This window comes from Sus scrofa, chromosome 5 (genome assembly GCF_054392235.1).
Source record: "Sus scrofa isolate SSC_HxYL_T2T_F1_AM1 chromosome 5, Sscrofa_HxYL_maternal_Yorkshire_Landrace_v2.0, whole genome shotgun sequence".
NCBI lineage: Eukaryota > Metazoa > Chordata > Mammalia > Artiodactyla > Suidae > Sus > Sus scrofa.
In genome coordinates this window covers 6,752,367-6,766,127 of record NC_139387.1, presented here as the reverse complement: position 1 = coordinate 6,766,127, position 13,761 = coordinate 6,752,367, and the positions used below count along the sequence as shown (strand labels likewise).

At 49.4% G+C, this 13,761-nt stretch overlaps 1 protein-coding gene and 1 long non-coding RNA gene across 15 annotated transcripts in view; one reads left to right on the top strand and one right to left on the bottom strand.

The window, feature by feature from the left end:
• The first annotated feature begins 392 nt into the window (after positions 1-392).
• The window catches only part of SREBF2 (sterol regulatory element binding transcription factor 2), a 65,185-nt gene continuing 51,816 nt past the window's right edge, over positions 393-13,761 (top strand). For 12 of the 14 annotated variants that reach the window (XR_014802965.1, XR_014802959.1, XR_014802958.1 and 9 more), the window contains exon 1: positions 393-625. Coding sequence is in view for 2 of the 14 variants with exons in the window: in XM_084955189.1 (XP_084811315.1) it covers positions 538-625 (88 nt within the window). In the remaining 12 variants the exon portion in view is untranslated. Of the gene's footprint in view, positions 626-769; positions 1,477-13,761 lie in introns of those variants that run through there. The other 2 variants (XM_021091446.2, XM_084955190.1) reach the window with 2 other exon arrangements.
• Positions 2,857-10,884, bottom strand: LOC146403097 (uncharacterized). The gene is made up of 2 exons (XR_014803025.1): positions 7,924-10,884; positions 2,857-6,653 (listed from the first exon to the last, which is right to left on the bottom strand). It is a non-coding gene; the product is annotated as an uncharacterized LOC146403097 (long non-coding RNA).

The following is a 13,761-nucleotide window of genomic DNA, read 5'->3' as shown; positions in this document are numbered from 1 at the left end:
GATGACGTAATGTGCTTAAGGCTGGCTTCGGGGGCCTCCCGCGGCCGGGGGCGGAACTTGTTAACCCTTCAACTCCCAGCAGTCAGAGGTAGTAGCTTGCGGAGCCAAACCAACAAAAAAGGGAGCGGTTCCTTTAAACGAGGGGAAGAAGGTTGGACTGAGGACCCGGAGCCTTCTCTTCGCATTCGCTAAGAGGCCGCCAGGGGAGGAGCCTTCTTATGCAAATCTGAGCTGCTGATCGTTGACGCGCCATCACCCCACGCGCCGCTCCGCAAGGCGATTGGTCAAGATGGGCCTGGTCCCATTGACAACAAACAAGGGGGTGCGCGGCCTGGGGGCGGGGCCATAGAGGGCGCGGGTTGGGGCGGGGGAATCCCGCCCCGCCCTCCCGCGCAGCGCAAACATGGCGGCGGTTGGCACCGGCCGGTGAGGCAGTACCGGGCGGGAGCTCTTGGGTGTCATGGGTGGTGACGGCGGCACCGCCCTCGCGTCTCCCTGAGCGGGACGGCAGGGGGGTCCTCTGCGCCGAGCCGGGCGATGGACGAAAGCGGCGAGCTGGGCGGTCTGGAGACCATGGAGACCCTCACGGAGCTGGGCGACGAGCTGACCCTAGGGGACATCGACGGTGAGTGATGGGTGGGTGGGTGGATGGGAGTGCGGGGGCGCGCGGAGAGGAAGGGGTTACGGCGGCGCGCGCGGGGGCGCGTACGCCCATCCCCCGGCACCCCAGTCTCGCGCGGGAAGAACCGGCACGCGCGGTCGCCCCGGCAGTCCCCAGCCCTCGGCGCTGCGGGTTTCAGCCCCGCCGGGCCGCTCGGTTTCGGCAGACCATGGGATCTTGTCGGGGGCGTCGCGGGGGAGCGGCCTGAGGGGAGCGCGCGGCCGCCGTTTCCCTTGCGCGCCTACACGCGCCGCCCGAGGTCCCGCTTGCCAGCCAGCGGGCCCACGTCGCACCTGTCACTCCCCGCCCGGCCGCGTGGGCAGCTTGGGATTCCCGGGGCCGGGCCCCCAGGCTCCGCGCGCTCACCCCTCAGGTCTTCTCCGGGTTGAGCCACGGCCCAGTTTCTCCGTGCTTCGGGAAACTTTGGGCAGCGAGCGGCCGCAGAAGCAGGTTGCTGATGAAACGAGTGGTGGCGGCGTAACGTGGACGCATCTCTCCGGGGTTGAGACCGGGCCGCTCCTGCTGTCGTTCTGCACAGGGAGTTGAGCAGCAGGAGTTTTGAGTTGTGGCCCCTCGGGGACAGGCTGGGGAGCGGGTGGCCTTTGTTCCGACGACCTTAACAGCGGAAAGGAAGAGCTGGTAGGAGCCCAGGGATGCTCTCTTGCAATACTCTCATTTGGTGGCTACGGAACCTAAAGTTTGCAGAGGGTCAGCGGCTTGCCCGGGGTCCCCCAGCTGGTTACAGAGCACAGTTCCTGGGCCAGTGTTGGTGTCGCCACTACCTGATCCTGGGGGGTGAGGAGTCCAGTGAATAGGTTAGTCACCAAAATAATAATTCTCAGTAGTTGGGCTCTTCCGATATTCTAGGCCCCAGACACTTTATATTGTTTCACTTATTCCTCACTACAGTCACTCGAGATAGATGTTCTTATTGCTCCTACTTTACAGGACACTGAGAGCAGGAGGTGTTAACTTTAGATTGTCCAGAACCCATGCTCTTAATCAGTAACTCAGGTGTGTTTTGCTCTTGAGTTTTACCAAGTGCTTTCAAGTCCAAGATCTCACTACAGCCTTGCAGGCAGGTAGGATGGCTCCCATTTAATTATACAGATGAAGAAACCCAGGCAGCAGAAGATTCTCTTCCAGGGGATGAGATAGTGGCAGAGGCTAATTGAAAAGGATCTGTTTCACATTTTGCTTTGGTTACATTTCACCCCTCGGCCTGACCTTGCTTTCTGATTTTGGTCATCCAGGCAGTGTGGTAAGATCCTTAAATGAAACCTCAAGTCTAACCACAGACTTTTCCACTGAGTGCTGCTAAATACAGAGATGTGTTGACAAATGGGGGAGGGAGGTTCTGAGAACTTAACAAGGGCAGCTAACATGTTGTGAGTATTTACGTGCCAGGCACCGTATTAAATCCTCACACATATTAATGTTTTAGATTCTTTTTTTTTTCCTTAGTTTTATTTTAAGGCCGCACCTGCAGCATATGGAAGTTCCTGGGTCAGGGATTGAATTTAAGCCACAGCTGCGACTGGGGCAATACTCAATCCTTTAACCCACTGTGGGGGGCCAGGGATGGAACCTGCACCTGAGCCCCTGCCCTGCAGTTGGATTCTTAACCCACTGTGCCACAGTGGGGACGCTAATGTTCTCAATTCTTAACGAGTTCCATCAGGGAGACTCCTTGTCATACTACACTCCTCCCCTTCTTGTGGATCCTGACACTGAGGCTCAGGGCCTCATTAACTTACCCAAGTTTACATAGCCAGTAAGGATTATGTCCAAAGCTGCCTACCAGCAAGCTCACACAGAGAAATTTGTGTGCATTTTGCATTCCCATTCCAAAATTGATCCCTATTTGTCTTAATTTGTAATGTGTTAAAGTACCTAGTAGTTAAGTATTAACCTTATCCCCATAGATTCCTGAGTAAAATGTACATTCTGGAAACTACCAGAGTGGTTCAGTGGCTTCACGGGGCTCCATATTAGATTTGGGGGAAAGTGGCTCCCTGTCTTCATTGGTCAACAAGTATTCAAGTGCCAGCTGTGGTTTCTGAGCTTCAGGGAACATGGAAAGATAGAAAAGATATGGATAGATATGTTGTGGCTCAGCAGTAATGAACCCAACTAGTATCCATGAGGATGCGGGTTTGATCCCTGGCCTCGCTCAGTGGCTTAAGGATCCCGAGTTGCTGTGAGCTGTGGTATAGGTCACAGACACGGCTCATATCCTGTAGTGCTGTGGCTGTAGTGTAGACCGGCAGCTGTAGTTCCCATTCACCCCCTAGCCTGGGAACCTCCGTATGCTGCAAGTGTGGCCCTAAAAAAAGCAAAAAAAAAAACCAAAACCAACAACAACAAACAAAAAAAGAATAGGAAAGATAGAATTTTATGACTTCATGGAGCTGGAGATGAATAATGAAACTGTGGTGCCAAGTACAGAACAGCTCACAATTACCCAGAGCAGTGATGGAACATCAGCATTGGAGGGAGCTCGGTGTAAAGACTGGTTTAGTAGGATGGTCACTACAAGGCCCTTCACCTGGGCCTTGGAGGAAAGAAGCATTGGGCGGTTGAAGGCCAGCCATCTGCAGATATAAATTTCCCTGAATACTTATCCATTCATCCCTCTCCATGATGTCAGCCCCATGAAGCCAGGGCCTTTATTTTGTTCCCTTCATCAAGAATTAAGTAGTTTGTGGAATACCTGAATGATTTCAGGGACCTCGAGCTAGGCAGGATTCTAAGTTGTCCTAGGCCCAGCCCTTGGTGTTGGGTTAGATTAGGGCTGGCCAGCCTGGATGCTTCTAGAAACCAGTCAGGTGAGGAAGGAGAGACTCCGTGTGTGTGAACACATATACTTCCTTTGTGTGTGGTGGAAGGGGGTGGGTACCTGTAACCTAGAGAGCTAATGCCTGCCTTTAGGAGGCAGCCCTCTGGGTGTGAAGTGATGATACTGAGAGGAGGATGGATGGGGATGGGAAATGGCTGTTGTGTAAGATGCTGGGCGTGATGGGACGTGGCCTCAGTGAAACTTGGCCTTTAAGGCAGAGCAGAGGTGGAATTCTAAGATCCCGTCAAGGCCTTCATCCTGGGCACCAGGAGGGTTCAGAAACCAGCAGGAAGAGCTGGTTTGCGGAGGTGATGAAAATTTGTCCTAAATGGACTGAAATTGATTTGCTAGTAGGAAATGGGAGGCAGATACTTAAGAGAAGGTTAAAACTGGGGATGCAGATGGAGGAGCAGACACCCAGATTGGTGGGTTGAGGATAGAGATGAGAGAAGAAGATGGAACCAGAGGTCAGAGCAGGTGAGGGAAGTGGGATAAACTAAGGGGAGGTGAGCTTTCTGAGGAGCTGTTAGTGGATGACGGAGACAGTGCTACAGAGGACGGCAAGGATGACAAGGCCACGGAAGGAATCATGGGGTCTGGCAGTTAGGAGGCCCACCTTCGACAGCATTCGGATGGAGCAGGGCTGGGAAAACCAGAAAGGAGTCAGGGGTGACCAGGTGGTGGGCGAGGAGAGGCAGCTGCTCTCTTTGGAGAAGGTTGAAGAAACTTTTCAGCGAGCTAATTTCTATCTTTATGGGTTGGCCTATTCTGGACCTTTCATATAAATGGAATCCTACAGTCTGAGGCTTTCTTCACTGAGCATAATGTTGAGTTTCATCTGTGGGGCCCCACAGTGTTCCCTTACATGGCTAGACCTCATTTTGTTTATCTGTTCTTCAGTTGTTGGACATTTAGGTTGTTGCCACTTTTTGGCTTTTACAAATGAAGCTGCTCTGAACATTTGTGCACAGGTTTTTCTGTGGACATGCGTTTTCTTTTCTCTTGTGTGGATCCTCTCCGTTTTTTGTTTGCTGTCTGTTTTTTACTAGGGCTTTTGATAGCCCTGTTTATTCACTTGCTTACTTTCCTTGTTCCTGTAACTAATTCAGCCCTGTTTTGTGACGGAAACTCAGTACGGTGGTCAGTTCCTTTTGTCCCCTTGTTGGGGTCTCTTTTGGAGCTTGCCCTGTTTGTGCCCCAGCTGATGGAAGCTTGTCTAGGTCTGCTGCTGTTCTGCACTTATCCTGGGACTACCCTTAACCATCCCTGGGGGAGGAGGGGTATGTTGAAGCTCCTGTCCCCTAGTTCTTGTTTTGTTTTGTTTTCCACTCCCTTACTTCGATGTAGCACATCATCCAGTACCTTCCTTCAAGAGAGATAAATTGAGGGGGGGGGGTTGCCTCTCTAAAAATATCTTTATTCTCACCTTTCCAATTTGATAATTTGAGTGAGTTAGATTCTTAGGTTGAAAGCATCGCTTAATTGTTTTCTAGCTTCTAGTAGTTGAGAAATCTGATACCATTTTGATTCCCGACCTTCTGTGTGTGACATGTCTTCTGGAAGCTTGTGCCATCTTATCTTCATCCTTGTTGCTCTGAATCCCATGACCGTGTAGACTGACGTGGCTGAGCTATCAGTCATTGTCCCTGTGTGGTGGGCTCTGAAGGGCTCACAAAGTCAGATACGTGCCTTCAGGCTGTCCTCCTGCACCCCAGTCGGCGGAGAAACTTCCAGCTCCTTAACCTTGGAGTGGCGCTGTCTTGGGCCTCTGCTGGCTTCTCTCAGCATCTCTTCCATCTTTGGCAGAGTCCCCTGACAGTACCTGGCACTAAAGAGGGCTCTGTCAAAGTGGGTCTAATGGGGAAAGGAAAGCACTTCAAGTCTGGGGTGTTGGATGGGCCCCCAGTCTTGGTGTCCACGTCACCGGGAAGCTTGGAGTGGCCCAGCCCGTGTTTGGGAGGGAGTGGCTACACCACTGGCAGGGGAGGTGAGGAAAAGGGGTAGAAACTGACTTCGTGTTTCTCCAGTGAGTCATGCCTCCCAAAAACAGCTCAGTGAGGTGAAGCTCAGATCTGCTTTTTACCTGTGGTACCTTTTTCAAGACACAAGCTCTGTCTTGACACTTGAACATGTGTCACTGTTGCTAGTGTTTGGGTTGGAAGAGCTGCGTGGCTCTCAGCGTATGTGTTTTCTACCAGCTTTTAGCTCCTAATCTCACCCGGCTCCAGCTCCCGGGACACAGCTGGGTTTGCTCAGGCCACTGAGACCTTCTGCTTGGGTTTTGCCTCCTTCCTGGGTCTGTTTGGCCTCGCCCTTGACAAACGTTGTGGTGTTCACGCCCAGGCCTTTGGCCCAGTGTTCTGGAGCGCTGCATGCCTCTCACGGAGCAGTCTTTTCTGTCCTTCTCACACTCAGCTCAGGTCTTGATATTTTTTAAAAGTATGCTTTTGTTTCTCTCTGGACTAGGTCTTTTCTTTTTACAGTGTTGTCATTTAAAAAAGAGGTTCTTAAGCAGCTTTAGTCACGTAGCACTCCCGAGCATCACATTGTCCGCCCTGCTGGCTTCTCGTCTGAATGTGCAGGCAGGTTGTTACAACATTTTCACCTGCAGGTTGCTGTGTGTTGAGACACTTGAGGTGCAGTGACCGTGGAATTCAGCGTAATCCGTCTGAGGAGCAGACACCAGCCGTGTCCCTGTGCAACATTTGCGTCCTGCAGTTTTTCATTAACGTACACACTGTTGCTTTGAACATGAGTGAGCAAGTCGCTTTGGAGTTAGTTCATTGATGCGCATTTCCCAAGGAGGACTCTCCAAGTCAGGAGTGGAGTGACAGCTCTTAACACGTGCCAGCTGTAGCCCTTTCATTGTAAAAAACGTCCCCAGTGCTGTAAACTACTGTGGTGATTGGGACCTACTGTTTGGAAAATATTTTCATTTTTTTCCCCAAAAAGGTAATACATTCAATATGGCAAAACAAGCACTATAAAAGGGTAGTGTGATGTCTTGCCCCCAGCCCTGTCGTCATCGGCTTAAGGCCTACAATCCCCAAGCTACTAATTTTTTTCAGTTTCCTTTACCTCCTTCAGAACTTTAATAGAAGTAAACAAATACGGATTTTCCTTTTTGCTACCTTTTTTATTTTTCACAAACGGCTAGCATGCTAGATAAGCTTTGTTCTTCTGCAGCTTATCCTTTTTTTTTTTTAATCCTAACAACGTGTCTTATAGAGATCCTTCCAGCCTTTTTTGCTGCTGCTTGTTTTCCATTGTATAGCTGCACTGTAATGCATTCATCCAGTCCCTTTTTGATGGACAGTTGAGGGTGATTCCAGTCTTACTGCTAAAAACTGCTGTAAGTGAATGGCTTTATAAATTCATCATTTCACACATGTGCAGGTGTGGAGCAGGATAAATGACCAGAAGTGAGGTTTCTGGGTCCAAGTGGGCTGGTAATGTCCACAGCATACATGCTGCAGGAATCAAGTGAGATAAAACTTAAAAGGAAGGGGCAGAAGCTAAATTCTCGTCTGGCTCCTTGTGCATTTGCGTTTTGTTTTCTTTTAAATTTTTTTTTTTTTTTTTTGCTTTTTAGGGCCACACCTGCTGCCCATGGAAGTTCCCAGGCTAGGGGTTGAATCTGCTACAGCTGCCGCATCTGTGACCCACACCACAGCTTATGGCAACGCCAGATCCCCAACCCACTGAGCAAGGCCAGGGATCAAACCCATGTCCTCATGGATACTAGTCGGATTCATTTCTGCTGTGCCACAGTGGGAACTCTGCATTTGTGGTTTTGATAGCTCCTGTCAGACTGCTCTCCACAGTGGAGGTACCAAGGTTCTCTCGCCAGTGGGGAGGAGAGGGCCTTTTCCCCTCATCCAGCCAGAGTCTGGAGCTCTCCCTTTATTCTGCCTGTCTCTTTGCCACACGTGTGCCAGTTTAGAGCTGATGCCAGCCAGCCCCCCAGCAGTGCACACGTATGGACCCCTCTGTCCTGCTTCTCGTTTCCTCATGTGACTTTTCTGTGCTTAAAACCAGTGGACAGTCAGTGGGTAGCCACCATCTTTCCGGGCAATCCCTCCCTGGGCCTCCGCTGTGTCCTCTGCTTGCCCAGGACCCTTGTGGTTGCGATTGTCTTACTCCTGCTGCCTTTGGTTTCTTGGAGTGAGCCGTCGTCTAGATTGCTTGCTCTCTGTTCTTTTAAAATTGCTTCTGAAGTCACAGCAGTTCCTTCTTAGCCCCCTGCCTTGGAGGACTTGAAAAATAGCTCTGAGAGTTCCCGTCTTGGTGCAGCGGAAGCAAATCCGACTAGGAACCATGAGGTTGTGGGTTCGATCCAGCATTGCCGTGAGCTGTGGTGTAGGCTCGGATCTGGCATTGCTGTGGCTGTGGCGTAGGCCGGCAGCTGTAGCTCCGATTAGACCCCTAGCCTGGGAACCTCCATATGCCGTGGGTGCGGCCCTAAAAAGACAAAAAGACAAAAAAAAAAAAAAAGAAAAGAAAAGAAAAGAAAAAATGGCTTCCGGTTTTACATTGTTTCCCTGAGGCTCTTTTCTGCCTGGGTTCCCTTTCATGCAGTGCCTTGGTGGCAGCCTTGGCTGTCCTGAAATTTCAGTGCGTCCTCGCATAAAAATCCTTTGGGGGTTTCCATACCTATGAATAGTGTTCTGGAAGTTGCTTCCTTTCGCTCTAATTTTCTTAAGACTGCTTTTCACCAAAATCTGTAGACGTTTTTAGAAATGCCCTTTTATGAAGAGTCTCACTTCTCATAATAGTTTCCTTTGAGCTTAGTAGTTTTTCTTGGTAGTTTCTGAGCTGGTCGGGTGGCCTCTCTGTGACTGTTTGTTGGGCAAGACTGAAATGGACTTGTGAGAGCTGCTTTCCATTGTGTGATTCTTCTACACAGACATACACTGCATTTGAGAATGACTCTGGGACCCTTTCGTCTTGGTCCTACCATTGTACCATCATTTACCTTGAGCCCCACCGGTTCTCTCGGTGAATGTAACCTGTCTTGTTCCTTATTAGTCATCGACTCTGTTTATAGACCGTCTACTTTTCCATCCTTCATCAGGTCGTAGGCAGCACCCACTATGTGCCCAGCACTGGGTCTGGTTAGCCCTGCAGTTGAGACCCTCACGGAGGGCCTGTTTTGTGCTGGGCCCTGGGTGCAGCACTCTCAGAGTAGCATGGTCCCTGCCCTCACATGGTGTGAAGGGCCCTTTACCTACACTGTCTCGTGATATGTTTAAATTCTTTCTCCGATTCCACGTCATGTTACAGATAAAGAAACTGAGGACCAGCTCTCACAGTAAGTTGTAGAATGGCAACCATAATCCATTCAAGTCCAACTCCAAAACCCACGTGCTTTTCTTTTCCTCTGCCCCACGCAGAGTCCCTGCCTTACATGAGCTTGCGAGCTTCACGCTGTGAACAAGGCGGGGTGGTGAGCTCTGCCCAAGGACACATTCAGTCCACATGTGTTTATCCAGAAGGGCCTGGCTGTGCTGGGCACTTGAAGTGACTTCCCCCACGCCCCGCAGCAATTTTCTAAGCCTTGTTTCCCCTGCAGGGTGGGGTTGGGGATGTCTGTCTCCCAGGTGCTGTTAGAATGGAGCAAACGAAACACAGAAGAGGAAGAGGGCAGGAGATAACACTCTGTGACGCCCTCTGAGAGTGAATGAGGAACTAGCTACGAGTCGCCAGTTGACTCTTAGGACCAAGGGGCCGTTTTGAAATGTTTATTTCTTCCTTTGAAAGGGCTTTTGTAGGTGTGGTGGGTGGGACACAAAAGAGCAGTCACAGAGAACAGGGTGAAGTGTTCCATTTCTGGACCACAGACTCAAGGGTTAAACTTTGTTGACATGGTGGAATTTTTTAAAGAGTAGCAGAGTCCCAGAGCCTGGGCCTCAAAGTAAGGCTTTCTGGGGAACCTCTGTTTACAAACCAATCTTAAACCTTCGAAGGGCTTGGGAACTGGAAAACAGCCCTTCTGCACCTCCCAGGCCTTGGGAATTGCTCATGAATATGTGTCTAAATGTCCCTTAGAATCCAGCTTCTGTGTCTGGCCCCGTGGAACTGGTCCGTTGGGCCCAGTGATGAAATTCTGGCTGCTGAACCAGATGCGGAACTGCCTTGTTAAACCTGTGCCTGCTTGACTCAGGCCCTCGTCGCACACAGCAACAAGCCAAGCGGAAGTCATGCTTCTTCCTAAGTGTGAAAGTTCCCATGGAGCCTCACACTTAACACAAGTCCTTCTGATACATTTGTCTTCCTAACAGTGCTGTGAGAGAGATTTTTATTCCCATTTTGCAGATGAAAGTATGTAGTCAGAGAAAATGATTTGTCCAAGGGTTACTGTTCTGATGCAGTGGGGTCAGGAGTTGAACTTGGGCCTTGTGACATGGACTCTGTCCTCCTCCCTGGCTGTGGGAATGAGGTGGGAGATGCCCTGGCTCAGGAAGCCTGTCCCAGAGCCCCTGCTCTGGTCAGAAGCTGTTTTTAAAATTTTAAGTTTAAAAAAATATGTGTGTTCATTCCAGTTCATTGTGAGTATCCACTCCATTCCCAGCAGAGCACTAGACCCTGGGGTGTCAGGAGATGAATGAAACAGTCCTGACGTTCAGGGGGCTGACGTCTGAGAACCAGTCATAATACAAAGCCAGATGCCACAGAGGCCAGAACAGAGGAACAAAAGCCTAAGTTTTTGGAGCACTAAGGAAGAGAAGTAGAAAAATCTTCACAGAGACTTTGGCATTTGACCTGAGCTGTAAAGGATGAGCGAACAGCGCTTTAGCAAAGAGAATTTGGAAAGACAAGGTGTTCATTTTGACAGGATTGGACCAAAGTTTGGAATAATTTGCATGCTCTGGGAATATGTGATTCGTTTTGGCTGGAGTACAGTGTGGGACAGAGGTCCTCAAACCCTGCTGTGCCAAAGACCCTGCCAGGGTACACCCCCAAAGAGCCAAATGTGGAAGGTCTGGGGTAGAGGGGGGCGGCTGACTAGTGGAGGAAGTGGAATCAGTGTCCCTGGCTGAGTCAGGAATCCTTTTGAAAGGCTTGACCAATGGGACCCAAATAAGCTTTTGCACAACAAAGGAAACTATTAAAAAAATTTTTTTTAAAAAGGAGTTCCCATTGTGGCTCGGCGGTAATGAACCTGACTAATATCCATGAGAATGTGGGTTTGATCCCTGGCCTTACTCAGTGTGGTGAAGATCTGGCATTGAGCTGTGAGTTGTGGCATAGTTGGCAGACATGGCTTGAATCTTGGGTAGCTGTGGTTGTGGTGTAGGCCAGCAGCAAATGATGCAACCAACAAAGGCTTTATCTCCAAAATATGCAAACAACTCTTATAACTCAACAGCAAAAAAAAAAAAAACAACCCAATTGAAAAATGGGCAGAAGACCCAAATAGACATTTTCACAAAGAAGACAGGAGTGGCCAACAGGTACATGAAAAAATGCTCAACATCATTAATTATTAGAGAAATGCAAATGAAAACTACAATGAGGTACCACCTCACAGCAGTCAGAATGGCTCCTATTAGTAAGTCCACAAATAACAAATACTGGAGAGGGTGTGGAGAAAAGGGAACCCTCCTGCACTATTGGTGGGGATGTAACTTGGTACAACCACTATGGAAAACAGTAAGGAGGTACCACAGAAAACTAAATATAGAACTACTGTATGATCCAGCAGCCCCACTCCTGGGCATCTATCCAGACAAAACTTTTCTTGAAAAAGATACATGCACCCCTGTGTTCATTGCAGCAGTATTCGCAACAGCCAAGACATGGAAACAGCCTAAATGTCCATCAACAGATGAGTGGATTAAGATGTGGTACATAAACAGTGGAATACTACTCGGCCGTAAAAAGAACAAAGCAATTCCATTTGCAGCAACATGGATGGAACTAGAGATTCTAAGTGAAGTAACTCAGAAAGAGAAAGACAAATACCATATAATATCATTTATATCTGGGATCTAATATATAGTACAAATGAATCTACAGAAAAAAAATCTCATGGACTTGGAGAATAGACTTGTGGTTGCCAACGAGTGGGGGAGTGGGATGGACTGGGAGTTTGGTGTTGGTAGATGTAAACTATTGCATTTGGAGTAGATAGGCAATGAGATCCTGCTGTGTAGCACTGGGAACAATATCCGGTCACCAGTGATGGAACATGATGGAGGATGATGTGAGAAAAAGGATATATGTATATGTATAACTGCGCCACTTGGCTGTACAGCAGAATTGACAGAACATTGTGAATCAACTATAATTAAAAAAAAAAAAAAAAAAAAAAAAAAAAAAAGGATTCTGGTTCCCTAAGTTCAGGGTGCTTCTCTCGTTCAAAAAAAGAAACGCTTGACTACTGCACTCAGGTGTGTGGGTGATTTGCAGGCTACATCTTTTTTTTTTTTTTTTACTTTTTAAGGCCACACTTGTGGCATATGGAGGTTCACAGGCCAGGAGTTGAATCGGAGCTACAGCTGTCAGCCGCAACCGTGGCCACAACAACATGGGATCCAAGCAGCATCTTCGACCTACACCACAGCTCACAGCAACGCCGGATCCTTAACCCACTAAGTGAGGCCAGGGATCGAACCTGCAACCTCGTGGTTCCTAGTCGGGTTCTTTAACCACTGAGCCATGAAGGGAACTCCCAGGCTACATCCTTGATAAAGTGTTATTAGTTATCTTTCTCAGACTCAGTTTTGAGCAGGTCCCTCTCCTGCTTCACTGCATTCTGTATCAGTCAGGAGTCTTGGTGGTAAGCAGCAGAAACTGCCTCTAGCTAGCTCAAACAGAAAAGGAGTTTTTTTGCAAGGATGGTACACAGATAGATCAGAAAAGCTGGAGACCTGGACTTGGAAGATGGGCCAGAGCCACGGGAGGCTTGGCAGCAGAGCCCAGCTGAGGAGAGCCTGAGCAACTCCATAAACTGTGACAAGAGTGAGAAGAGACAGGTGCCTTACAAAGAAAAAGATGTCAGAGGGCAGAGAAAGGGCTGATCCAACCCGCCAGGCAGTGAAAGCTGGGTCTAGAAGGATGAAGTAACTTCTTTCATGGGGGTCTCTGTTTTCCCTGTGAGGTTGGGTGTGGGAAGGGAACCACCACCAGAGTCCTTGCTCTGTGCTGGGCCTCACGCAGGACACTCGGGATCCTCCAGCTCCTGGCACACAGCGCACAGCTTGTGCACGTGCTGGGTGGATGTTTGTGGCATGATTGACTAACTCTCTTGGCAGGTATCGTTTTCGTCTTTACTCCTGGGGAGACTGGGGTGTGGTAATGAATGGAAGGGTAGGTTGGTGGGTCGATGGGGTCTTTGGCTTTGGCCTTTCACTTTAAGGACTGAAAAAGGTTGAGATCTCCTGTTCTGGAGACTCTGCCCCCCAGAGGAGGACTGTTCAGGTGAAGCGGCTGGTGCCTGACTCTGTTGACACTTGATCACCTGGCGTCATGCAGCGTGAGGCCCTCGGATAACAGAACGGGATTGTGCAGGAGCACTCCTTGGAGGCTTACTCTCCGCGTGTTGCCTCTCTTGCAGTCTTGTTCCAGGACAGTGAGAGGGAATAGCGCAAGGCAGGGCAGGAGCAGCCCAAGAAGGACATACAGGAGTGCTTGGGATGTCACGCCCTCCCTTCCCCTTCCTGAGCTGGTGTGTTTGAGCTCATTCAAGCACCAGCTCTTACTGAGCGTCTGCCCGATGTTGGGCCCTGGTGACATCCATGCCGTCGTTGAAGCAGAGCATGTGTACAGGGTGGCAGCTTAGAGCTTGCCTTAAATCCCAGCCCCAGTACCTTCTGACTGGTTGATGTTGGGCAAGGGGCTTAACCTCTCTGGGACTCGTTTTCCTTGTGTATGAGGCGGAGGTGATAATGGTGTCTACCCCAAAGTGTTGTAGAGATTAAATGATGAAATTTATGTAAAGTGCTTAATTAACATAATAGCTGGCACATAGTAAGAGCTCAGTATATGTTAACAATTACTGTACTATTTTTATTGTTCCTAATTGACTTAAGTTTTTTCTTTTTCTTCCCCCTTTTTGGCTACCCTGCAGCATATGGAGATCCCAGGCCAGGGATCAGATCCGAGCCTCAGTCTTGACCTACGTTGCAGCCGAGGCAATGCGGGATCCTTAACCCCTTGTGCCGGGCTGGGGATCGAACCTGAGTCCTGGCAGTGCAGCGACACCAACGATCCTGTTGCACCACAGCGGGAGCTCCATGTTTTTTCTTTTTTTCTTTTT